At 45.4% G+C, this 24,559-nt stretch overlaps 1 protein-coding gene across 3 annotated transcripts; it reads left to right on the forward strand.

The window, feature by feature from the left end:
* The first annotated feature begins 75 nt into the window (after positions 1–75).
* Positions 76–9,337, forward strand: VGLL1 (vestigial like family member 1). 3 transcript variants are annotated; one of them, XM_086470012.1, is made up of 7 exons: positions 76–243; positions 903–1,020; positions 3,633–3,695; positions 4,522–4,751; positions 5,328–5,747; positions 7,669–7,728; positions 8,285–9,337. In XM_086470012.1, the coding sequence occupies exons 4-7, from the start codon at positions 4,541–4,543 to the stop codon at positions 8,323–8,325; spliced, it is 732 nt and encodes a 243-aa protein (XP_086326138.1). In that variant the 5' UTR covers positions 76–243; positions 903–1,020; positions 3,633–3,695; positions 4,522–4,540; the 3' UTR covers positions 8,326–9,337. The 3 variants fall into 3 exon arrangements, with proteins under 3 accessions (XP_086326138.1, XP_009956674.2, XP_086326139.1); XM_009958372.2 differs by lacking the exon at positions 76–243 and having other exon boundaries at positions 873–1,020; XM_086470013.1 differs by lacking the exon at positions 76–243 and having other exon boundaries at positions 873–1,020; positions 5,331–5,747.
* Positions 9,338–24,559: the final 15,222 nt, after the last annotated feature.

Here is a 24,559-nt window from a genome sequence, read left to right on the forward strand (position 1 = left end):
TGAAACAGTTCAGAAAAGGGGATCAAAGAACGAGTGATTGAGATGTTGAGGGCACTTGTCCTGCTGATAGACAAATCCAGTCTCACAATGAAAATGTGTTTATGCAGAGTGTGTCAATAAAAGACTAAGCATTGTCCCAGGAAATCTTACAGCCCGGTAGTTAACTTGTTCTGGGAGATGGCAGAGGGCGGATTCATACGTATTTAGGCAGAGGGAATTGCATTGTGCCCTCCTACTTTCTGGGTGAGTAAACAAACTCTTAAGCTACTATGTAAAAGACATCATGTCACCAGTTTGTTAACTCTGGTTCCCCAGTGTATTTTTTCAGCTGAGACTGCAAATTTGACCCTGATTCAGCATTTCTTAAAGGACTGCAATTTGGTAATTTTGGTAAACTTAGTAAAAAAAAAACAAACTGCAAACTACGTGTTTCTTGCTGCAGCCCTTACAGAACAAGGATAATAATTTTATTTTCTGAAGATTTTTATAGTCATTTAAACAGCTGGTTATCCAGCTTATCTGGGATGGAGACAGGTGATTTCATTCTTGCAGATATTTGTGGTTACAGACTTAATGCTGATTGTGCTGTAACCTGGCATAGGAAAGTCCTTTCTGACCCTGGCCAAGTTTGGTTCTCTGCCATGACTTGTTTATCATCTTATACTAAACTCTTCCGAAGTCCAGATGCTGTTGTCTTTATTGTGTACACATTGTCATAAAAAAAACCGCCATACTTATAATCATATTTTCCTCATTCCTGAAACCTCCTAACCTGGTTGACTTGTTGGAGTGCATTTCATGCATTCTTAGCAGATAGGCTGAAGGAAACGCCTAGTTCACTCACAGCTAGAGGCTAGAAAGCATGTAGGGAGTTCATGAACATTGCTTGTCTCCTCCTGCAGTCACTGCAGAGTGCACATAGCCTGCCGGGGGAAGGATCCCAAACTGCTGGACACAGCATGACCGTCCCGCATCTGGAAAATCTTCCTGGTGTGGCACTGCTTGTGACAGTGAGTTAAGGTAGGAGAATTCAATGATAAACTCAACGTATGTTCTCTGACTTCTTCAAATATTCCCTTATTTGAAAGATACTTGATGAAAGAGAGCGCCTGCTTGTTAAATTATTGCTTAATACTTGGGAAGTGGAATTTTTTTATTTATTTATTTTTAAAACTGATTTGGGCTGCATGAAGTAGAGAACATAGTTCCCTGCCTGATGCTACAGTGCTGGGAAAATAATACTAGTAGCAAGGGTGGGGAATGTGAAAAATATTGTGAGGTATTGTCACTTGCTGTGAACAGTCAACAACCACGGCTCTTAAGCCTGTCTTGACCACACATCCTTGGCCACCTGAAGGACAAATAACTTGGACCATTACTTGGACTATTTTGCCCTAATTAACCCATTCTGAGAGTAGTGTGAGGTGAGCCCGTTTCATCCTGAGCGCCACCTCTACTATATTTTGACAACAGTTTGTGGCAGATACAGATTGGAAGGATTTCTGTCTGTATTTGCAGACTTCCTGCGGGAAGACGGAAGAATGGGAAGCTCAGGTACTGAAAACCGTGGTGCTCCAAATCAAAGTCCTGACTCTTGGGACGTTAGATTCTTTATGTGCATATGATCACTGAGAGGACTGAGATGTAACCTAGGTTATATCCAGCCATCTCATGACTGCTTGTTGGAAAGCACAAAAGGTTTTTAAGGGAAATGAGAAAAAAACAGATAAATGACCATTCTTTCCTTAAAAAAAAAAATGTATTATTTTTCTAGCATTGTTACTACTGTGGTCACAACTCACACAAGTGTAACAGCTGCCACACACCAGTAAGCACTGCTAAAGGAGCTTAATATCACAAGCTAGTTAAGCATGTTAATAAAGTGGTACGAAGACACAATGGCTGGCTTGCACTGAGTGACGAACAGGAAAAACAGACCTCTGGGCCAGAGCTAATGCTTTTTAAATTGTATGTTGATGTGTGGTGGTAGAACAGCGTAGGAAGAGCTGGTTTGCTGCTTGCTATTGAGATGGCCTGATGTAGTCCTTTCTCAGCCCATATGGTCACTGATGACTTTGCCAAGCTTTCACCACTCGGGTTGGAATTTTCCATGGCAAGCGTTGGCCTCCAGCTGAACAACCAGAAAGTTTCTTAAGCTAAACAGTGGGTTACTTTCTAAAACAAGACTGGGAAGATACATTGGCTCTTCCTGTGCTTGAAGTTCTTCCAGCTGTTTGGCTGGGTTGAGCTAGTTCCTGTACTGTTTGTGTGCCTTGGGAAGGCACTTGTAAATAAGGAGGAAGGTTTTTCAGTTTAAATTTTCTGTATTCGGGAAAGTTTGGTCAGTTTTAAAGTTCTGAAAGATTGTCTTCTGAATCAGATGACTGTTACAGAGTATCCCCTTGCATTTCTTAACTGGTGACCAACCTGTGTTTGTCCCATCCTCACCACTGTGTTCAGGTGGACCAGAGAATGGAGCTAGGGAAAGGATGCAAGATGGGCAAAGCAATAGAAATCCTAAAACGAGAACCAAGGAACTCTTGAGTTTGAACATCTATTGGAAGTTGATGACGGTACTTAGGCTAGCTGAGCAAGGGATCATGAAGAGGAGGAGAACTGAACAGAGAATATGGGGGAGGTAGAGCTAACAAGCAAAACTAGACATAGAAGCAAATGATAAAAATGGACAAGAAGTTTGTAGATGAAGTCTTCAGATTAAAAAGGGGGATGGATTATGGCTCGATAACCTTAATCCTCCTATTTCTTAATGTCTGAATACTTGGCTTTGGATCCTGAACAGTCTTTTCATGTGTAAGAAACATTGAGACACCTTTTGGAGGCAGCATTTGCAGACACTTGAGAATACCATTCGAGACTCAGATGAGTGCAGTGCTTATTAGGAAGCTTCTGAGGATCAGGGGGTTTATGATTAGAGAAGAAATCAGATACGTGTATCGGAATAGGTTGAACAATGCTGTGTGTTGCAGGGTTAGTTGGATGGAAACACAAAGCTAATGATTCATTAGGTTCTGCTTGATACAACTGACTCTTGGCCGAAGGTTTCCCTGGTCTCTGAAAAATAACAGCCACCTTTTTGCTACCAAGGTAAATCAATTATGCTATGTGCTGTGATGAGCTGGAAATGAGACTGGAAAATTTAATGGAAACAGCAGGCGCTTCTCACTGCATACATAGCTTAAGCATTGCTAAATATGATTTTGATTACAGCAGAACGTATGAGCTCTGGTGGCAGAACTATCTCCTCTGCGGCCAGAAACTGCACAAATGCATAAAAGCGATGCTTCTCCAGGGCAAGCAGTGACATTCCTTGTCCTGCTCTTACCATATCTGGCAGCAGAGATTTTTAAGGAGAACAAAAAGGAGTCTTACAGTCTTCTGTTGACTTCCCGCAAACTATTTTAGAGTAATTCCTGCCTTAAATCCATAACTTCTGTTTGAGCTACAGTATGTGCTTTAGCAGTCTTGCTACCGAAGTTTTAAGCAACTGGCAGACCCACCACATTCCTAGGTAAGTCGTTTCACACAAGAAAGGGGGTTTGTTTGGTTTTTTAACTTGAATTTGCCGTAATTTGAATTTCCAATAATTTAATCTGAGTGTCTTTTTCTAACAGGTGAAGCAGCTAACTACCTCAGAAGTCGTTTCCTGGTGGAGGTCTGTGCTGACAGTGATCAAGGTACTTTGAACTTCACCTTATCTAAAGTTATTATTATTTTAAGTTCCAGTGAGTATTTTTTCTTCCCCCGCCCCACTCTGTCAATATGTGTTTTGAACAGTGCAAAAACCAGAATTGGACAAAACATTTTGATAATTTCACTCTGAACTTCATTGAGGCCTAATGCCACGTCTGAATTATTTGTTCAGGTTCTTCAGCCCTTTTAGCACAGCTCCATCCTCAGGGCATATTTGCGCAGTCCTGGGTCCTAAGCCCAGGGTTATAAAGGTGGATGAAAGCAGGGTGAGAAATGACAGCTGGTGAATAGATGTGCCCATTTTATTTTTCAGTAAAGCTGCTGCTATGGCATTGACAGGTAACTCATACAAGGTTGGTATCCATCAGGGCCTCTGCATCTCTTTGAGCCACTCGCTGCTTTGAAGATGCAATACCCCTTACTAATGTTGCATATTGTGCAGTTATATCAAACTTGGAGTTCACCAGCAAAAGATAATGCTGTGAACGAGTTAAAGACAAACAGGACTCAATTTGTCTGATTGAGAGAAATGGAGTCCTGTCACAATTCTGAAAAATGTAATGCATATTTGTTGAAAGGTTTCCTCTTTTTTATATACTTAAAATATTTCTATTGGAAGTATATACTAAGGAAATCTGTAAAGACAAGGTATGTGGAAGAAGCAGAAACCCAGATAAAGAATCTAATCTTACTAGTAACAGTTCTTGTGGCCCTAGCAGTTTCAAGAGGAAAATGGGCTCACTGCTGATTGTGCACTTTAAGTTGAACAGTATTTCTGTGACCAATCTGGGTTGTTTTTTTTTTTGGCAGGGGCTGTTGGTTATTGAAAATGGAGGAAACAAGGAAGCTCTCTCCAAAGCCGTGTAAAAGCAAAGAACCTGTGAAAACCGAATGGGGGTCTCAGAGTGTTGTATTTACATATTTCCAAGGGGATATTAACAGTGTGGTAGATGAACATTTTTCTAGAGCTCTAAGCAATGCCAAGAACCCACAAGACCTGAGCACAAAGCACAAGGGTGAGACTGTTGTCCTGAAGAATGGTGAGCCACTTTCCATGAATAAGCATGGTGTTAGACAGCAATGACTAGCTTTCACTAAGGAATTTAAGATGCAGAGTGCTTAAATTTGGAATTGTGTGCAAATAGAAAGCAAGAAATCAGTGCTTGAAAAGCCCTGGATTATGTAGCTGGGACTTCCTGGGTAAATCTCAGTGTTTGCTAGGGTATTTCCCAACCTCTCCCTGGGCCTGTTGGCAAGACCAGGTCCTCATTTTCTGGCCAAGAGCCTCCACCGTCAGATGCGTTAGGTGTATTATGACTTAATTTGTTGTCTTTGTGAAAATGTTATTTGTCTAAGCTTGCAGTTCTTAAAACCCTGCCTATGCTAGTGGCTTGTAAGAAAACAGGTGTGATTTATTTGAAAGTATTGGTGGTGGTTTAGTCTGCTTTTAGTATGAATTTGTGGTTGATTTTCAAGATAAGCAGCACTAAAATGAATATATATTTCCTTAAAAATGAATATGCAATCTGGTAGTGTTCCCTTAGAAGTCCATTGGAATTTGCCTTGGAAAAAATTAAGAATCGATGAAACTTCAGATGTTTCTTTCTCTTTTTAAGTAGATAGCATGTCTCCCCATCAGTGGAATTTCTCTTCACATTGCTCCAAACCATATCCATCATCTTCTGCTACAAGCATGTCAAATTCTGGTCTGAATTTTTCTGCTGCTGGTATGGCAGGCCAATACCAGCCATCAGCTGTGCGGAGTCATCCAACTCAACCTGCAGATTTATGGCCCTTCCCTTCGATTGGGACTCCCAGTCTTACCAGTTCGGTATATCATCATGCCTTGCCTGACCTGCACGTGGTAGATGAACCAATCTCTGACAGGAAATACGGTTCTCTTCTTGGTCTTCTGCAACAGGAAAGGTGCCTAACTTCCATGCAAGAATGTACCATGAAGCAACACTCAAGTTCTGCTTGTATGACTGGACCTGCTAGGTTACAAAATATAAGTCAAAGTTCAGCTTCTGGGGGAGGTAAGGAAATACTATCACTTTATTATTTGATGGCATCCTATGCAAAGAGACAAAATAACACAGCCTGTTCCTAAGGTTCTCAGATTGGAGCCATCTTCAGCTCAGCTCACAGAAATTTTTTTCAATAGTTTACTCATGCTGTGTACTTGGGATTGATAAGCTATATAGTATGGCTTCATCAAAAATATGCATGGTCCACTTGCACAGTATTTTACCTTCTGGCTTACATTAGGGAGATATTTTAAGTGAACATAAACATTATCCACAGTGCTATCAGGATCTCTGCCTTATAGGTAGCAGGTAGGGTGACACTGTGTGTACTGGATGCTCTTGTATTATGGCCAGAAAGGGGTGGCCAGGTAAGAGACCTGAGCAACCAATCTTACAGTGTATATTCTGAATAGAGGATGTGAAACTTCAGCCCTTCTCAGAAAGGCCAGGCATTTCTCTTCCTCCCCAGTCTCTGCCTGTAGCTGGAAGGACTAGGGTAAAGGGGCTGGCAGGACAGCCTTGCCTTGTCTTCCAGCTAATTGCTGCCTTCCATGAAGCACTGCTGCCCCGCGTGTCAAAGGCTGTGGTTGCTCTCTGCAGTAGATTTCCCAGAGCTAGTGCAATTCATGCAGAAGCAATGATGGTTGCTTTTTTATTATTGGCAGTTAGTAGGAATCCCAATCCTAGGTACTACCAGCATACAGAAGAAAGATGGCTGGTGACTGAAGTCCATTTCCTGGGAGCTCCCGTTCCTGCAGCATCTAGGTCTGCTGGACAAAATTGCTCTCTTATGAGTAATTTCTACCTTTGAGAAGCTCTCTGAGATCAAGCTTCCTGGCCAGAACCCTCGTGCCCAGGGTACGCCTGCATTGCTGTTCCTGGGTGTTACCCAGATAGTCAGCTTGGCACTGGTCTCCAAGAAAAAGTGTTGTGAAATTGTTTAGGGAGTCTGCTGGAAAATACAGCATGTCCTGCCTGGTGCTTCTAGATAAAAAGGACCAGGCATGTGCAGAAGCGATCCTGACTCTTAGGTTTTGAAAAATAACCAGCTGCAAAATACCTAATGGTTACCCAGTTTCTTCTAATCTACATCAGCAGGAATTTGGCAGAACGTGGGCTAAAACTACAGGCGGTCTTATTCACAGCTCCTCTTTTGAGGCTATACTGAAGCTATGCTGTTATGAAGGCCCCAGCTGTAGGTGTGTTGCTAACTTATTCCTGCCAGTGTCTAATGACTGTCTGTGTCTGTGTGTGGAAAAGGGAGAGTGTCTATGTCTTCAGCTGGAATACAAACTCTCTGCTCATGGCACATAGATAGATTTAGCTGAGACTGTACATGTGTGTTGCACAGGCACGGACCCTAGGCTTTTTGCAGTTAGCAAATGACTGTCTAATTACTTCAAAGAAGCTGTCCGGACTTCTAGGATTTAATTTAAGAACGAGGTTAGGTGCCCTCTTCCCCCAAGGGGGCAATGTGAACCTGTCAATGCTTGAGAACCCGAGGAACCAACTCCTCCAAAAAAGATGTTTCATGAAACTTTCTGAATGTTCAGGGAGCCTCATAACACCACATGTGTAATGCTGTACATGTGCTCATCAAGCAACCCAAAAAGATAAGAAATGACTGGCCCATGTTCAGAGGGAGTCTTTGGCAAGTCCCTAGGAAGTGTGCATCTAGTCTGGCTGTGACAGTCCCTGTTTCTTGGCTCTATCTGTTTAAATATACTGTTCGTTGTGCTGTGTCATGTTTAAGAACAGCTGATATTTATATTTATGGAAGTGTATATTGCTGTGCCAGACAGCACAGAGCTCCCCAGCACCTGTGCTATAGGCTGGGCTGCAAAAGCACAAGGTTTCTTTAGGAACTACTGCCTACTTTTAGCTCTGTGTTGAATCTCTGCTCATCTCTAGTATTTTATTTTTTTTTAAGAGAGGAAAGCAAGCTCTTACCAAGGCTCAGAAAATCCCGGTGTGAGCCATGCAACTGCAGGTAAGTAATGAAACTGGCAGGTTTGGAATGAATCAATACACCCCTGTGAAGGATAGCTGCCTTGCTTATGCACACGAATTAAAGATGCTTCCTTGATTGCTTCCAGACTGTATTTCAAAAGCTTGCTTTCCCCCTGTAGCTATGTTAACAGAGAAGAGGGAAAACATTTTATTCAAATGAGATATGATTTTCTAACCCCATCTGCCTTGGTTCTCAAGTACCCGGCTTCAGGCTGAGGACCCTGTTGGACCTGTGTGCTAGCATTACTGCAGTTTTCACCAACAAACCCACCACAGTGCTAGCGGAGTTGTTCTAAGAAATTATTCCCAAAGTATTTAGGCTGCCATATTTTTATTAGTCTCTTGAGACTGTGTCATACCCTGATGTTGGTCCTGTGATGTGCAATATTTTGGGGAGACTTTGAATGGATCATTCTGGTTATTCTAGTAAGGGCCCTCTTGCATCAGACCCAAAGTTGCAATTTTGTTTGCACAACATCCTAAGAGATTGCATGGACTATGCTGTTTGACTGTCCTGATACTGCTGTGTCTTTCAGGTATTCAGATTCATGACAGAAGACGAGATTTGTATTTTTAGCAACTGGATGTTTCTACTATATTCTGCTGTGAACTTTGATTATTTACAACTGTGAATCAAGAAGAAAAGAACTGCAGCTATTCTGTGCTTTTTCTCTCAGTTGGAAGAATACATGTACTATTTACTATTTGGGGAATGAAAAAATCATCTTTTCATCTATTCAGTAAATAATTTTTGATAGCTATGGTATTAAACCTGACAGTATGTTTGTTGTGAAGAAATACTGTCTACTTAAGGCTTTTCGTGTAGCCCTCTTGAAACGACTCTTGGCACTTTTTCATCTTCCTGTGTTTATTCATTTACCATCCCGTAATAAGCGCAATCCTTATCAATGCAGTTGATAACTGGCAAGTGCAGGGATGCAGGTAGCATAAAGTCAGTGCTGCAGCTTTTTAGCTTGATTTGATATCTCCATATTGTTTAAAATAGTCTTAGACCATGGGCAAGAGACTTCAAGACAACCACTGGTCAGCAAAGCATGTTATCATATTTATGTTTTGGAAGTACGGTAATTTGTAACAATACTTGCAATTCACAGGGATATTCTTCAGAAACTATATAATATGCATATGCTCCAAGGCTCTGTTTTGCCGTCTTGTAATGTATAATCATCCTCTAGAAAACAGTGAATTAACACTAGATCTGGGAGGACATCTGGATCCTCATTTGGTGCAATTAAAATACCATTGAGCAAAAAGCTGGAGGTGGGAATGGTCTGTTTTCCTGGCCTCTCTGCAGGTGTAAAAGGTTCTTCTAAATAAACCCTGTGAGGTTGAATTGTAAATTATTGAGCTCGAAGGGCTTGGCCACGTGCACAAGCAAAATCAGTCCCTTCATGGTAGCTGCATCCCACAGAGCTCAGAGCAGCTGAACAAGGGGTGGTCTCGATGCTCCTCCGTGCAGCAGAAGCGGCAGCCATGAACTGCATCGATACTGCAAGTTCAGATCCCCCCCTTGCTTCACCACTCACCCTTGGCAAATATGTTTGCTGAAGCTGCTGTGAATAAAACCTCATATGACTGGTGTTTAGATTTGTGTTTGTAATCCCTACAGTAAGAGAGACTGCTTAGCCTTTATTGTAAATCCTAAGGATAAAAAAGATTTGGGTTTATTTTTTCCCTCTTCATAACCTATACATTAATATAAAGCACGATTAACTTTTTCTGACAGCTCTACACAGTTGCTTAAGGAAATTTGACCTTTGAGATCCTAAAGCTTGTGATTTTGTAGGACAAATCCTTAGCTACATGCTCTGTACATCTGTCGTACTAGCGTGTGTCGTAATTCCAGTGAAGTTATTGCTTCGAAGTAGTGAAATACTATTTTTGTCTCCCTCTGCCATCCCTCCTAAAGGAAAATGCTTAAATAATTTCTCTTGAAGGTATGAAAAGACATGTAATAGTATATTTAAATGCTCTTAAAATGTAATGCTTCTTGGAACAGTTTGGTCCTGTGCGTGTCGCAGCTGGGAATATTCAAGGTGACTTACAAACCCTGTGTTCCTGGTGAATCAACCAAGTGGGGTTGGACAGTGCAGGGGAAAAAAAACCCTCGTTTTTAAATGCATGTCACTTATTGCAAGGACACAAGGTATCTGTGATTCTGCCTTGACATGGTAACACTTTAAGCCATTGCTGCAAGGTTTGGCCATGCTACGTCCTCGCCAACCAGCTGTGCTGCAGACCTGGGGAAAGAGAGCAAGTGCCTGGGCAGCCCAAGGGCCGGTGTCTTATCCTGGACCCCCTCGCCAGTGCTGTGGTGCTGTGCTCCACAGGGGACAGGTGGGTGCTTGCTCTCTTCCTCGCCTGTTAGAAGAATGATGACCTTGGGGTAGAGGGCTGGGGGACAGAGGCGCTACTGCGCCAGCATTTTGTCTTACAGCACCACAGCAACATGCACCAAGGTGTGCTTGGGTTTGTAGGTATCTTACCTTTCTTCCACAATAAATATAGTTAATGCATCAGTGCCATTTGCCTTTAATGATTTAGTTTGAACAGAGGTTTGAGCGTATCATGGCAGTTCCCTACATTAGGTAGGCTTTTATATATACATGTGTATATAATAGATATACACACCTCTCTATTCCTCTACAATACTGTTTGTCCAGAGAGGAGTGTTTCTTGCTTTTCTGCTCAGACTAGTGCTGCGTTCCCAATGCTACTATACTGCTGTCATGCTCTGACGGTGGTGTCTTCATTCCCATTCAGTACATGTGCTCTTCTGCTCAGAAGGACTTGGCAGACAGTGTGCTGCATTCAGCAGCTGCCATCTGGTACTTCCCACAGTTATTTTTGGTTCCTCCTCTGAATGCAGCAATCATGGTGGTGACGGGAGGAGAAGGGACGTGGCATGTACCTGTTTCAACAGCTTCCAACTCCCCAAACGCTAGTGCACCTCTGCAGAGACCAATCCAAAGGACAGAAAGTCAAATGTGGGCCAGGTGTTACATTTTCGAATAATACACTGACTCTGTGCAAAACTGCTGTTTGTCTTCATTTAGGTACCATTTCCAAAGCTCTAGTTCAGGAATAACTTCTTTGCATGGATGGTTTTTCTCCTGTCTTTTTCTGATGAGGAAACTACATGCTCTGTGGCTCCTGCTCAGAGGTTAATGCGGAAAAAAATACTTAAGTGTTTGACATGCTTCCCCTGTGAGGAGTGTGGGGGTTTTTTTAATAAACCACAGGAACTGTTGTACATTTTTTCAGCATGCATGTCCCAGGACACAGACATTTTCTTCCGCGCGTCTTGTGTTTGCAGGCGCCTTGCTCTGCCTTCTTGTGTGGGATGGCCCTGGTCCAGCTCCTCCTCTGATGGTCAGATAAACCTTGTGGGTGGCTGGGAGCAGCATAGCTGGCTTAGCTACTCCACCTCATTTTAGTCACTCATTAGTAGTGTTAAAAATAGTCCCGGACTGCAATGACAAACAAGAGACATTCTTTTGCTATTAAAGAAAAATCTAAAGGTTAAAAAGGAGAAAAAAAAAAAAAAAGGAGGGGGGGCCCAGGAATGCTTGGCCACAGTTTATATGGTTTCTTCTGGGTGTTCTTTGCCTATCTTCCCCATCAGCCTAGCTTTTTGCTTCAAGTCAGTCTAGTTCCAAAATGTCCCAGAAATGTGATGGAGATGGGAGAGTATGTTGGCATTTATGTTATGCCTAATTTTGGATGAGCAGCTGAAAGAAACAGAAATTCTCCCATGTGCACTCGGCCTGGAGGTGGCAGTGCTTTGCTGGCAGCTGAGCTGTCTCTAGGGTCACTGTGAGAGGGGTGGCTGGCCCCACCCCGTGGGACCACCGACTCGCAGTGATGCTAACAGTGATGTCAAGCAGGAAAATGCTCAAAGCTGGCGGCCCTCACCCTGGAGCTGATATCCCTCATCCCTTTCAGAGAAGGGAACCCAAACTGCTGCTGCTTTCATTTTTGTTCAGGTGTCAGTTAATTTGTCTCATCATAGGTGAGTAAGGGACACCTCGTGTACCCACATGGCATGTAGCCTTTGGTAAACACTCACTCATCACTGGAATTTTTGCCTGTCTTGTGGGTTTTAAAGCTCTTTTCTGGCAGGCTCTGCCAAGCAGTATAGTCCTGCTCCTGGTGAGGGGCTGAAAGTCATGCAGCAAGGCTGAGATCTGGCCAGAGCATGTCAGCACTGGTGAACTTGCAGTTGCCTGAACTAAATGTGTGATCTGTGCTCCGTGCAATGCTGCAAAGGTCAGGAAATAGGAGTGATGTTTGCAAGTGTCCAAACTCCCTTTTTAATTTAAATGAAAAATAATCTCAAAAGTGGTTCATGTGGGGAAGTTCTAAAAGCATTGAGGAAAGCAAGCAGTGTTGGTTAGAGAACAGTGAATTCATGACATCCTTCCCCCCAGCACAGAGAGCAGAAACACGGGTAGAAAGAGATTGTCATCTGACCAGAGAGGCTTTCACCTTCACTCATGAATGTGACAGCTCTTTGTTCCTGCGCAGGTGAGTTCCCCAATCCCCCCAGGAAAATGGCAGCCAAGGCAAGCCCTTTCTATCACTTTCTGAAGGGCTGGTTCTGCTTTCTTCATTTCCAAGCAGCCTGGAGAGCCTCGCAGGCTGCCAGCCCCACTGCTGGCTGCAAGGATCCTGGCGGGCTGGCGCAGCCGCCTGCAGTCACCCCAGTCAGAGCTATGGTAACGAGGGGTACCGGAGCCAAACCTGCTCGCCCCATCAGTGCCTTTGCTCAGTGCTCTGCCAGCCTCTTCCAAAGCTGGCGTCAGTAAAAATGCCCCTTACTTATCTGGTAGGGTTTTTCATGTGTATTTGTTGGGTTTTTTTCCTCTTGGGCAGATTTATGACTAAGTGACCATATGGCCTTAATACAAAGGAAGGCAAACTTGAAATATCTGGAAGAGGTGATTTCCTGGGAAGGGTAAAAGCATTGTTGCACCACTTTGTTCTGTGATCTGTTTTCCTGTACTGTCTGGTTTAAAACGCTGCATGGGCTCAGGGCTCTAATTCACTTAGCTGCTGATTCACTGTGACCTTGGTACTCCCCTCTGGAGTTATCATATATTGTTACACTTGGAGGATTTCAGCAGAAAACTGGTGCAAGCCAGTGGTTTTGGTGCCTTGCTTGCTGGGAGGAGGATGCTCTCCTCGTTTCAGTATCACACACTGTATCAGAGGGCTGCGTATTACCGCACCAGCAATATTGTTGTGCAAGCAACTCAGCTGTGGTCACATCATCCAAATCGCAGCTTCTTTGCTGAGGGTGTGCAAAGGCAGCTGAGGGGTGGGAAGTTAGCGGTTGGGCTGTGGCGTGGGGTCGCAGGGCTCTCCGGCCACCTTGGTGGATGCTTTTGGGTGACTGGAGCCATAGTGGAGCTAGCTGACCCGAACTGGTTGTGAGCCAGCTCAAATGTGGTGTTACTCAAAACATGGTCCAGCAAGAGGCTGACATGAACCCGGCTGAGCTTTTCAGCACCCGTGCTGCCGGTTCATGGCGCCCCACAGCCTGGTTTCTCAGTGTGGGGTTAAGCTGGGTGCAGCGTATCCTGTGAGCAAGGATGGCCCTGCAAAGCCCTCGCACCCTGGAAAGGTAGCCGCTTCACCAACCTCCATCCTCACCTCTGTACCCCCACCTCCCCACGTTCCCCCAGCCTGGGCTTTGCAGCCTCTGGGTTTGAGTCTGACCAGAGCAACCTGTGTTTTCCCCATCTCTCTTTCTCCACATGGCAAATGCTAGGTACAGCACAGAGCTATATAAATGCTACCAAGCAGTATTTCGTGCAGAAATACAACAGTGTTGAATCTCCTACTTACTACCTTTCCACCTAAGACGGGGATAAAGTAACAGCTCTCTCCCATGCAGCACAATTAAAAAGTTTCTATGCTCAGCATTATAAATCACTCAATTATCTCCCAATACTGTATATTTACCAAAGAGAAGTGTCACTTTAGGCAAGTCCCTCTGCCAAATGAAAAAACAAACTGAGCGGATGGAAGGAAACTGAATGTACCGAACATCCAAAGGGCATCTCTGGTAACTGAGCACAGCCTAAAATAATCCTGTATTGACTGCCTGTTGCACACTGGCTCCCTGTGCCTGAACAGCTGTAAGTGACTCCATCGGCAGCAGAGAAGCACTCCCGCACACACAGGCTTCATCTGTTACCCCGTGTTCATAGGCTCAGATATGACCCAAGTCTCGCAGATACCACTGAATGATGTGATCAAGGGACAATGCTTTTTTTGGTCTTACAGAAGGTCAAGCCTTTCTTGTTCTTTAATGGCTAATTCCCATGAAAGCCTTGAAAGTCTGTTTGTCTCAAAGTTTTGTGGACCCCATCCAGATACTGGCCCCATAGAGCAGCCCCAACGTCTGGCAGGGTCTGATTGTGGCTCTGGATACCAGGACCTCTGGATTTATGGAGGTTGTAGAGCAATATGGACTAATGCAGAAAAGCCAGGCTCTCATAAAGGCAGGCAGGAATGATATTGCTTCTTGGGAACTACTCAAATATCATCAAGTCTCAAGCATGTGCCGGATAAATGATATTTAACAGAAGTTGCCTTGTGCATCTCACCCATGTGAGGAACGTTGTGTGCAATCTGTGTACTGTACTCAAACCACTCCAAAGAAAAACACAAGGGCTAATTAAAAATGATGGGCAATTAGGAAAGTGCTCCAGCTGGACTTTTTGATTCATAAAGGAGGAGTTTTTTTAAGGTAGAATAAGTAGATTTTAAGGAAAGTTTACTGCCTTTAGTCAAGCTGTCACATAACTAAGACATTTGAGAGGTGTGATACAATCACAGTTCCACCTACCAATCATTGTTGTTGCTGGATTTGCACCATGTCTTAAGAAACGATTAGCATCAAAATACTCTTTCTCCTCTGCCTAAGGTTGCACCAATGACTGCTGATTGTAAGTGTGCAAAGAGCTGCCAGGCTTTATTTTGCTTGCAAATCGTTAAGAGTACTTTACTAGAACAACAGCATCAAGAACTGTACTGCTTTGCAGGTAGGCAGCACTCGAGGTCTCTTCCATGAAGATGAGTGATTTACTGTGAGTAAAAGGGCTGGGGCAGGAGGGGCAGGGCGTGTTTCCCCTCTGCTCCATGCAGGATCTAGGCACTCTCTCATTGACCTCTGCATTTGCTGACATAGCATGAAATAATTGCCCAATGCCTGCCCTGGGTGATTTGGACTGTTTTTCTGGGTTTGTCCAAATATGTAGGACCAGGAGCACTGTTGCATTATTTGTTGTGTTTCTTGAAAAAAAAAAAAAAAAAACACAAAACATCACGGAGGATTCAGTTTATTAGATGGATTTAAGGAGTAAAATCCATATGCATCATCTATAAGGTGGCATATTGAACAGAGCTGGTCGGTGGGGCTCCTTCATCCCCCAAGCAAGGGGTGAGCTGCCAACAGCACATGACTAATGCCTGCCTGAGCAGGGCTAGAGGATGAGCCATCTCTGACGAGGAGGCTTCGAGGTCTGTCATTCAAAACATGCTGTTATGGACCAATTGTCTCGCAGGAACACCCATGGGACAGTGCAACAACGTAGAAGATCAGGAGGCAAAGCCACACTGAAGCTCACAGACATAGGCAGACAGCAAGCTGAGGGACGCACCATGCATCGTCACCCTGCAAGGTGTCCCTATGCAGCATCCTCCCAGCACAGGCGCATAGAACTCCATTGTCTGCCCACAGGCTGCGTAGTGATATCCCAAAAGTAGTGTTGAGGTGGGTTTTTTTTAAATTTTTCCTTTCCTACACAGGAAAGCAGCCTGGAAATACTGGTGAGAAATAATAGTTTGGGAAGCAGCTCTGGCATCATCCTGCAGGGCGCTGGCAGGCTGCAGCAGGCTGCCAGCCTGATCTTATTCTAGGCAGATTTCCCACACTGACATGCAGTAGGGCACAAAACAACAATGTAACATTGACTAATGAGAATTGCTGTCCTTCTCCATGCAGAAACACTTGGGAAGGGAGGGATTTCAGGGAAGTAAGAGCCTTCTATGTTGCTCCTCCTTGCCTGGGAAAAATGCCTTCTGTGGCTTTGCAAACTGGTGTGTGCAGGAACATAGAGCCAGCTTTATTCCCCTGTGCAGATCCACCCCCCTCAGGTCTCATATACACAGGTGCAGCATGCACAGAAATTTTTAATGCAGGCTGAAAACCCGAAGATCTTCTGGCCTGATTCCGGCTTTTATGCTTATGAAGACAGATAGAAACTTCCTTGCGTGCAGCGGTGCATCAGGAGTTTAAGCCGTGGCAGTCCCGCCTGTGTCTGACTTTGTTTATGTCAATAAAAGCAGAAATGTTGCACATCTCTGCAGGCACAACGAAAGGAAAAAATTAGTGCATCTAGTCAATCTATCTCTGTTTGAGCAGTTCTGGGATTGTGATCTGAATCTTTTTGAGCAATCTTGAAAGGAGGGAGAGAAATCTGTAATTAAATCCATACATATGTAAACGAGCATCTGCCACAGAACCAGTTTAACTTCTTTGTGTTAAACATGTATTTCTGTTGATGCGTTATTTGTGACATATTCTTTGTATATAAGGGTGTTATTAAATTGGATTTTGGCTTGATTTAAGTGATTAAATGAGTCAAATCATTTGAGGCATTTGAAGGATTTTTTAAGCTGTTATGTTGGCTCTTGGTGTGCGTTCCTGAGACTGCCTCTCAGCTGACAGCTATTTTTATGATTTGTGATTATTCAGAAGTAAGTCTGGGTAACTTGTGCAGCTGATAAACTGTCAGTGTTCAGGCTTTCACTGACCAAATGTGGTTGAATTTGAAACTAAGAGCCCTTCTCACAACTGTGTGTTTGAATTTGGCTTCTGTACTTCTCTAAGAGCCCTTCTGAAACCCCAGCCAAAGCAGTGGCTTCAGTAACTTCAATCTAATTCTTTGGTGGCCCTAAACTCACATAGCTCTGTTTCAGTCATCTGGCATACAGTAACAGTACTGAAAGCCTGAAGTCTTTATGGCATGAAAGAAAATACTGTTATTTTCCATGTAGGAAGAGTCTGGTTTTGCATTTCCTGAATGCTCAGTACTGCCATTTCCTCCATGGATAAACACAATCCATTGTTCTTTGTTTCTTTCCAGGGCCTGGTTCAGAATTTGGACCTCCCTACACCTCTTTTCAAAAAACGAAATATATTCCTAGCTGATCTATTTGAAAAAAAAAACCCAAACATGTTGGTGATTTTGCTGTCTGTGATCACACACCCTGCAGTGACACTCCACGGTGTGCAGGGCTTGAGTGTGGGACTTGGGTGCTGCTGGCACATGGGTGGCAGGGTCAGATGATGAGAATCTCTTCTTCCTCAGGTGTATACTCACTTCTTCCTAAATTGGGAAATCCAACTGTGTCTGCATGGATCAGCCAGGAAGGGTGCTTGATCTCTCCTTGTTAGACAGATACTTTGGCTGCAGCAGGTTTTCACCACGTGTGCATATTCCCCTGTGTCGTTGGATCATGCGAATGCTGCATCTCTCTTCCCTTTTGCAGGATATTTCTCTTTATCTCCTGCCTTGTGTTGCTTCCACCACCATGACCAAAGGAGAGCATGAGCAGTCCAAACAGCAAGGGTCACCTCTGGCTGCTTTTGCATGTTATAGAACTTGGAGATTATTAGTGCTATTAGCAGTACTTTGCATGCCTGAGGACATGCAATGTGTTTGGACATATGCAGTTAAGTTTGTCCCTGGTTTGTGGGTGGATTTATTGTGCTGCCGGTGCTTGTGATAGATACATGGAGCAGCTCCTGGGTGACAAATGTCATGTCATGATGCTAGTGTGGTAATTCCAGGAGGCTCCATCAGGACAAGGTTCGTCTGCTGTGTAGATGCCCAGAATGAAAAGATGCTCACTGATCCCAAACATCTAATAATATTTGTCATGCTCTGCTGCTGCTGCAGTCTTTGAACATTACATTGGCTGTACAGGTAGGAAAAGACACGAGAATAAGAAATGGATTGAGGCAAGGAATATGAATACTACCTTTTTGCCTGATGATAAAACAAGAAGGTATTTGGAAAAGCCACCTGCAATGCCCAGTGGAAGAGGGATAATGTATGCTCCCAGCACAGTGCTTTGCATATGCCTTAGTCTTCAAAAGGAAGCAGTAACAAACTGCATGCAAGCCAGCTATTCTTCCAAAGGTCCTGGCTTCCCACAGCTACTGCTGCTTCCTGGAGAGCCACACTGTGTCCCAGAGATGCCATCAATCAGCATAGTGTGGGAAGCAAACTTCCCACCAGGTTTAGCTTGAAGAAGTGTTACATTCCTGTATTGCATCAGTAAAACTAGTGAATTCCCACTCCTAAGGAAATGAAAACTGTAGAGCAGCTTGGTAAGGATCAAACAGATGGGTGAAACAAGTGAAAACAAGTGTTTCTGTCACAGTGTGTAACCAAACTGTGGTGCTCCCAGCTCAGGGATGCTGGGGGTGATGGCAGTACACATGCAGCTCTCTGGATGCGACTCCCAGTGTAGGAAGTTATAAACAAACTTGGATAGTCACAAGGCGGGTCCTTAATTTCCTTGGTTATCAGCTACTCTTGGAGGTGGGCACTGGATACTTGATCTTAATGTAGGATGGCTTTTATGCCTGGTGTCTCCTGAGCTCCAGCTGGGCTGGGCTGGCATCATAATCCAGCCCTCAACCTGTGTAATGGTGTGTGCTGAATGTCATGCAACCCCATCTTGCATTCTCTAGCCTGTGTGTGGGAACAAAACTGCTGGTCAATATGCTGCCAATAGAGGTGAGACTTTCTGCACTGCCACACTGAACCCTGTAGTAAGACATCGATTCCTTGGCCTTAATCACATCCCAGAGCTGCTGAGTGCTGAGGCTTAGTGTTCCCTGAGGCTGTACACTGGGCTGATGTATGAAATGCTCAAGGGCTCTTCATTAATTTTATATGTTAATATCCCCGGGACAGCTATGTAATTTCAAGAGCATTTCATTTCCCAGGCAGAGCCCTGGCCTTTTTCCTACCTGAGGCATAATTTTACGAATGACTCGCTGGCACCTTGCCACCCAGCAGGAGCCACCACATTGCAAAGGATTGTAGTGGTGGCTGTTAGAAAAGAAATTTCTTCCTCCTTCTAGGAAGGAGAAGAAATTTAACCTATCCCGTGAACACCAATTATCCACAGGTTATGAGGAGGGCACGGGAGCAAAGGATTCAGATGCCCTGCGATCCTTCAGTCCATGTTGCTGCTTCTGTGCCATGCGAGAAGTGGTAGGCACATCCCTACCTGTGCAAAGGAGTTGTAAATCGTGCTTCCTCCAGAGAGGAAGGAATCGGTCACTGCAAAGCTCTTTGGTGTTATCCCTCACCTGACCTGGAAAAGTGTCCCTGCATCAAGGTGGGTTCCATGTCTGGAGCCAATATAGCTCCACGATGTGTGCGCCCAGTGGGGTTTCAGCCTGTGCATCTCAGTGTACACACATCCTTGGCCCTGACCACCCTTAAGGGTAGAGATGGTTTCACCTCCAGATCCCATGGCATGGCCAAGACAGATCACACATCAATGTGTCCAGGTAGGCTCCCACACCCCATTCTTCAGAGGGAGTACTGCAGCTTGCTTCTTACCCTGGCTTCACTTCAGTGGAGTTTTTAACAAAAGCAGCCAGTTATTGTAGAAGGTTTGCAGAAGAAGGACCATCACATAGGCATTGTGGTGGTGTCTGTGGTTACCTGCCTTCTCCTCTGCTGGATGCCATGTGTGATAGTGCCTTTGGCCATGACCAAAGAGAACCTGGAGAACTTGGTCTGGATTTCAGCAGGGACAGTGTTTGGCGGCTCCTGAAATGGGCTAAAAAGGCATAGTTGGGTCTAAGAGATGCCCATTGTCTACTGTTAATCAGATATGGCCTTTTCATATGGTTCTTTGCAGGCACCATCAACCTCAAGCTCCATCCTCCTGGGAGATGCCCATCCACCCTTGCCATACAGGGAGGAAATCTTGCTTTATATCTTCTTCCTTTGAGCTCAGGTATGTCAAGAAAGGTGATATGAGAGCTCTGGGTTTGTGCTGAAACACTGGCAGGATTATTTGAAGACTGGAGCTCCTTCTTAGAGACCTGAATCATGTGCTTCTACCCTCTAGGACAAGCTCAGTGTTTTTTCTGGCAATAGCAGACCAAGAGGTCCTTTCTACCACTAAACTCTTTGGAGACTGTTTTCAGCAGCAGCCAGTGCTCAGAAAATTAACCTAGTAAACTTTAGAAGAAGATTGTGTAATTGCCTGCTTTTGTGGTTCATTATAGTTTTGCATGGGTGGGCACTGTGGTGTGAACTTACTTTCAGTTCCACTGTCGTTCTTGACTTACAAAACTAAAGAAAAAAACTTGAATCCCCTTTTCAAAGATCCTGACTACCGCTCCAGAAGCTGCACACTCTGCTATTATTTTCACGCGCTACGGGAGGGACTCAGGGGAAATTCACCTTCCTGCACCAAATCCTGGCTGTCGTTTACAAACTATCTCTGTACCATGTGGCACTGCCACAGACTTTCATAGGGGGCCAGTCAGCAGAGAGAGGAGCTGTGTGCACGTGGCAGCACTGAGACTCAGTATTGCACTACGTAATTATTAGCTTTAGTGATTCAGTTCAGTTCTTTGAGAATCAGGGTGAATTCACAGGTCAGAAAGCTAGGAAGGGCAGTGATGCTCCTCAGGAACTGCATTGCAGAGTGGGAAATGAATGGGGCTGTGGGAGGTCTGGGATCTTGTGGTGGGTTGTCCTTAGCTGGCTGCCAGATGCTCACCCAGCTGCTCTCTCACTCCTCCTCCTCAACAAAACAGGGCAGAAGATAAGATGAAAAAGCTCATGAGTGGAGACAAGGACAGGCAGATCATTCACCAGTTACCACCATGGGCAAAACAGACTCAACTTTTGGAAGAAAGGGATTTACTCAATTTGCAGCCTCACCTTGAGATACAGTCCACTCTGAAATAATACTGCTCTGAAGAGTAGAGCTGGCATAGTGATTTTTTTCTATACCCGCTGAATATATTTGGCTGTTTCCATTGCTGGATCTTTACTTTTCCCAGCAACAGAGATGCCTGATTTCATCGGTGATGAAATTGAGACCAGTTGACTTATCTAAGGTATCATAAGCAACCAGACACAGGCAGCAAGAGAAAGCCAGTGTCCTGCCTTCCAGACCTCTCCACCTATATGCCCAGGTGGTGAAGGCCCACAGGATCCGCATCCCAGCCATATCCTGGCCTGTGATAGGGCATGGGGAGGCCAGTGCTGAGGGAACCAACTGGGACATGCTCTGGGTTTGCTTTCCTTTCTCTCAAACCACTAGCCCTGTTTCCATTACAGTTCCCCCAACTTACTGTCGCAGGGCTGCCAACACTCAGAACTTATGTGGGTAGATTTTCTTGTGGCTCAGCAAAATGGTGACAGCTTCTTGACAGCTGCACGTTTGTCTTCCCCTCCCTGAATGCTGGGGGAAATGGTCCTTTTTTTTTCTCTGTCCTTATGGTTAGTGCCATTTGGGTGTTTTCCTTGAACAGGGTGTTTGGGGTTTTTCTTTCACTGTATTTTACAGCAAGTGGCCATTTCAGTGTGTAAGCCTCTCTGACTGCATCACATCTGTGTAATAGTTCCCTCCAGGTGTGCAGGGGGTTTTTAGGCTAAAGATTTTCCACTTTACAATAAAGGTTGCTTTTCTGCTAAAAGGGAATTACAACCTCTGGGGTTTGGTGACTCATTCAAGCGAGTGAGAAATGTGTCCCCCAGCCTGGCTTATGAGGAGTTCTCTGGAAAGAAAACAGTGTACCCTGAGCAGTGTTTGTGTGTCCCCAGGCCAGCTTTCATCATCTGATGTGGTGGCATGGGGTCTGAGGGGAGGTGGAGGTGTGCTGCCTGGGACTCTGGCTGAGCCTGGGCACCAGCAGGGAAGCTAAAATCCCATGGCTCTGCAATTTGGTGTCTGGATCTGTCCCCTAGACCTTTAACTAGTGCCCACCCATGAGGCACATAGCTCTGTGTCTGATTTATTATACATAACCTATGTTTGGAGGAGTCTTTTCCAGATGAAGCTTGTTCCTCTAGTGTGACTTGATCTTGGGAGACCTACATGTGTAATATCATCTTCATTTTAGTTTTTTAGCCCCATCCCCTCCTAAAACAAGCCACATTCATCTGTAGCTCTACAGGAATTTCATCCTCACCTTATGGGAAACCTCTAGGAAAAATGAAGACAGCTGACACACTCAGCATGCTTCCCAGGGAGTTCCAGCCACCAGCTCATCGCAGCCTGAGCATCATGGGGCAGGATCTGGAGCAGAGCTCCCACAGGGGCTCGCAGCATGGCAGTCGCTCTGCGGGAGCCTCCTGGGCATGCGCATGCACCTGGCCCCTGTGGTAAATGTGAGATGAACTGAGGTCTCTCAGCAAACAGGCTGCAGGTTGCAAGCTCCAAGAAGTGCCGTGCAACTGCCAGTAAGAGCGACTTGTACCTAGAAACTGCAGCAGATTTGCTCCCAGCATCACTGGGACGAGGGGTTGGGGCTGCAGCTTCTTCCACCGTTGTGTTCCTGGAAGGACAGGAGATGCCCTGCTTATGCATTGAGGCTGTGATTCACCTGGGATGCAGCCACTTCTTGGAAATGCCTCTCCTCTGGGCTGTAAAAGGCAAACAGGAACACTGAAGGCTGGCATATCCAATGCCTTACCGTAACCAGGCACCATGCATGGCCACGTCTATTGACCTCATTACTCATTCTGAAGTGTGCAACACCCTTTGTGGAAAGGATGCATAGCACAGAGGCTCAGCAGGGTGTTTTGGAGAGCTGCGTCTCTCCAGGCAGTGACCAAAAAAAGTTCAGAGCAGGTCTTCCTGGTGACAAATGTGCCTGGCTGTTACAGAAACCGTGTGCTAGTAGGCAGGAGAACTCAAGCTGCAACACAGGCTTTTGCCACTGGTAACTGGGTTGAAATGGAAATATGTCCCTTGGGAAAATAAAGTACTGATGGAATAGCTCATCTGCATGGTAACTATGGTTTTAGATTTCTCACTGTTTAGAAAGAGAAACAAAGATCCTCATGTCGAAGCTTCTGGTAGCATCATTCTGCTGCAGCACTGCCATGGGAAGTCTCCGTCCTCCATCTGGTGCATCCCCAGGGCACTGCAGGGAGAAGTAGTCCCCTGCCTCTCGTGGTGCTGCCACCATTTTCCTCTGCAGAAGCCCTGTGAGCCTCTGGGACTGCTGGTGCAGAGACAAGAGTTTAGGGCTGAGGCCGTGGTGTGGTGTGCTGGCCCACCAGCCACCTGCAGCTGTAGAGGTCCTGCATGTGCAGTGTGTGCCGGGACTCTGCTGCAGAGGAAAGCAAAAGAGAAAACGAATTCCTGGTGTGTTCCAGCACTCCCACTTGGCACAAACAGCCGCCTCTGCACTGCTTAGGCATGAACTTAATAAGGCACGAGCTGGGAGTGGGGTGTCGGTGATATCCTTGTCCTTATGGCTGGGTGTCTCCCCTGATCTCTGCAGCTGTAGCTGCTTTACTTTGCAGCATTGGAAAGAGGGAACTGCTTCAGTAGCCAGGATTTAGTCGAGGCGTACCTTCCCATGCTTGCAGGATGTTTTCCATAGCACCAGGGATGTTCTGTTTCCACTTCTGCATGGGTTGTTTCCTTTCAGTTTTACTAGTGAGGTGGTAGTGAGCTGATCTTGCTGCTCAGGTTTTTTGTTCATGGGCAGTAGTTTCTACAAAAGGGGTGCAATTCACCCCTGCCCAGGGATTGTCCATGCCACTATGGCCACCAGCAAAACCAGCTGAGCGAGGTCAGAGCTCAGCCCAGACCCAGGCTTTGCACTGCTTCTGATCACAGCATCAGGGCTGCCAGGCTGGCCTGGAACTCTCGCTTGCTCTTCCCCGCTGTGGCTGCCAGTGCTTTGTCTGAACATGTGCTAAGCCAGACCTGGGCTCTGCACCGGCCCTGCTCCCGTGGACCATGGGGAATGCGGAGGTGGCCAGACCTCAAGGAGACACACACCAGCCACAATGCATTGCCTCCTCAGCCGTGCAAAGGAAAACCTGGTGCTGGGGTCTGTTTTCAGGAGAAATTCCTGCAACATCTGTGCTTTGTGGAAGTTAGACTTGCAGTCTTCTCTAAGCAGTCTTGAAACTGGCCTGAGCAGTAAGAACATTATTATGTTAGCAGCAGCTTTTGCAGCTTTAGTTTGCTCTTCTCACAAAGCCCTTTGCTCTTCAGCCTGATAACTAGCCTGAGCCGACATCCCCAGAGTGCACGGCAGGCAAGGCTGCCTGCATGCTTGGCTGCAGAGCCCCTCCTGCGCCGCCTGCAGCATCACGTCCCAGCACAGATGCCCTTCAATTTTAGCAACAGCTTCCCAGGTGGCTGTGTGCTGCAGGGATGGAGGGATGGATGGAGCAGGGAGGGGAGCCAGAGAAGTCAGTAGATGGCAGAGTTGTTTTAGCATCTGCTCTTCGCCATATCTCTTGCAGGCTCACAGGGATTTTATGATGGATTTGTTATCAAGATGATGCACCAAAGCTCAGGCCATTATAACCTGGCCTAGAAGCAAGCCGTGGCTGGGACTGTTGCAAACCAGTTGGTCGGGGCAAGCATTCACACCATCATGCTGCAGCAGTGGCAGAGCTGGCACTGTGCAGGGAGAGGGCTCCTCACAACGCCTACATGCCTGACTCAGAGCATCACGGGTTACAGCGCTGAGATGAAAG

Source organism: Leptosomus discolor, chromosome 9 (genome assembly GCF_034619465.1).
Source record: "Leptosomus discolor isolate bLepDis1 chromosome 9, bLepDis1.hap2, whole genome shotgun sequence".
Classification (NCBI taxonomy): Eukaryota; Metazoa; Chordata; class Aves; order Leptosomiformes; family Leptosomidae; genus Leptosomus; species Leptosomus discolor.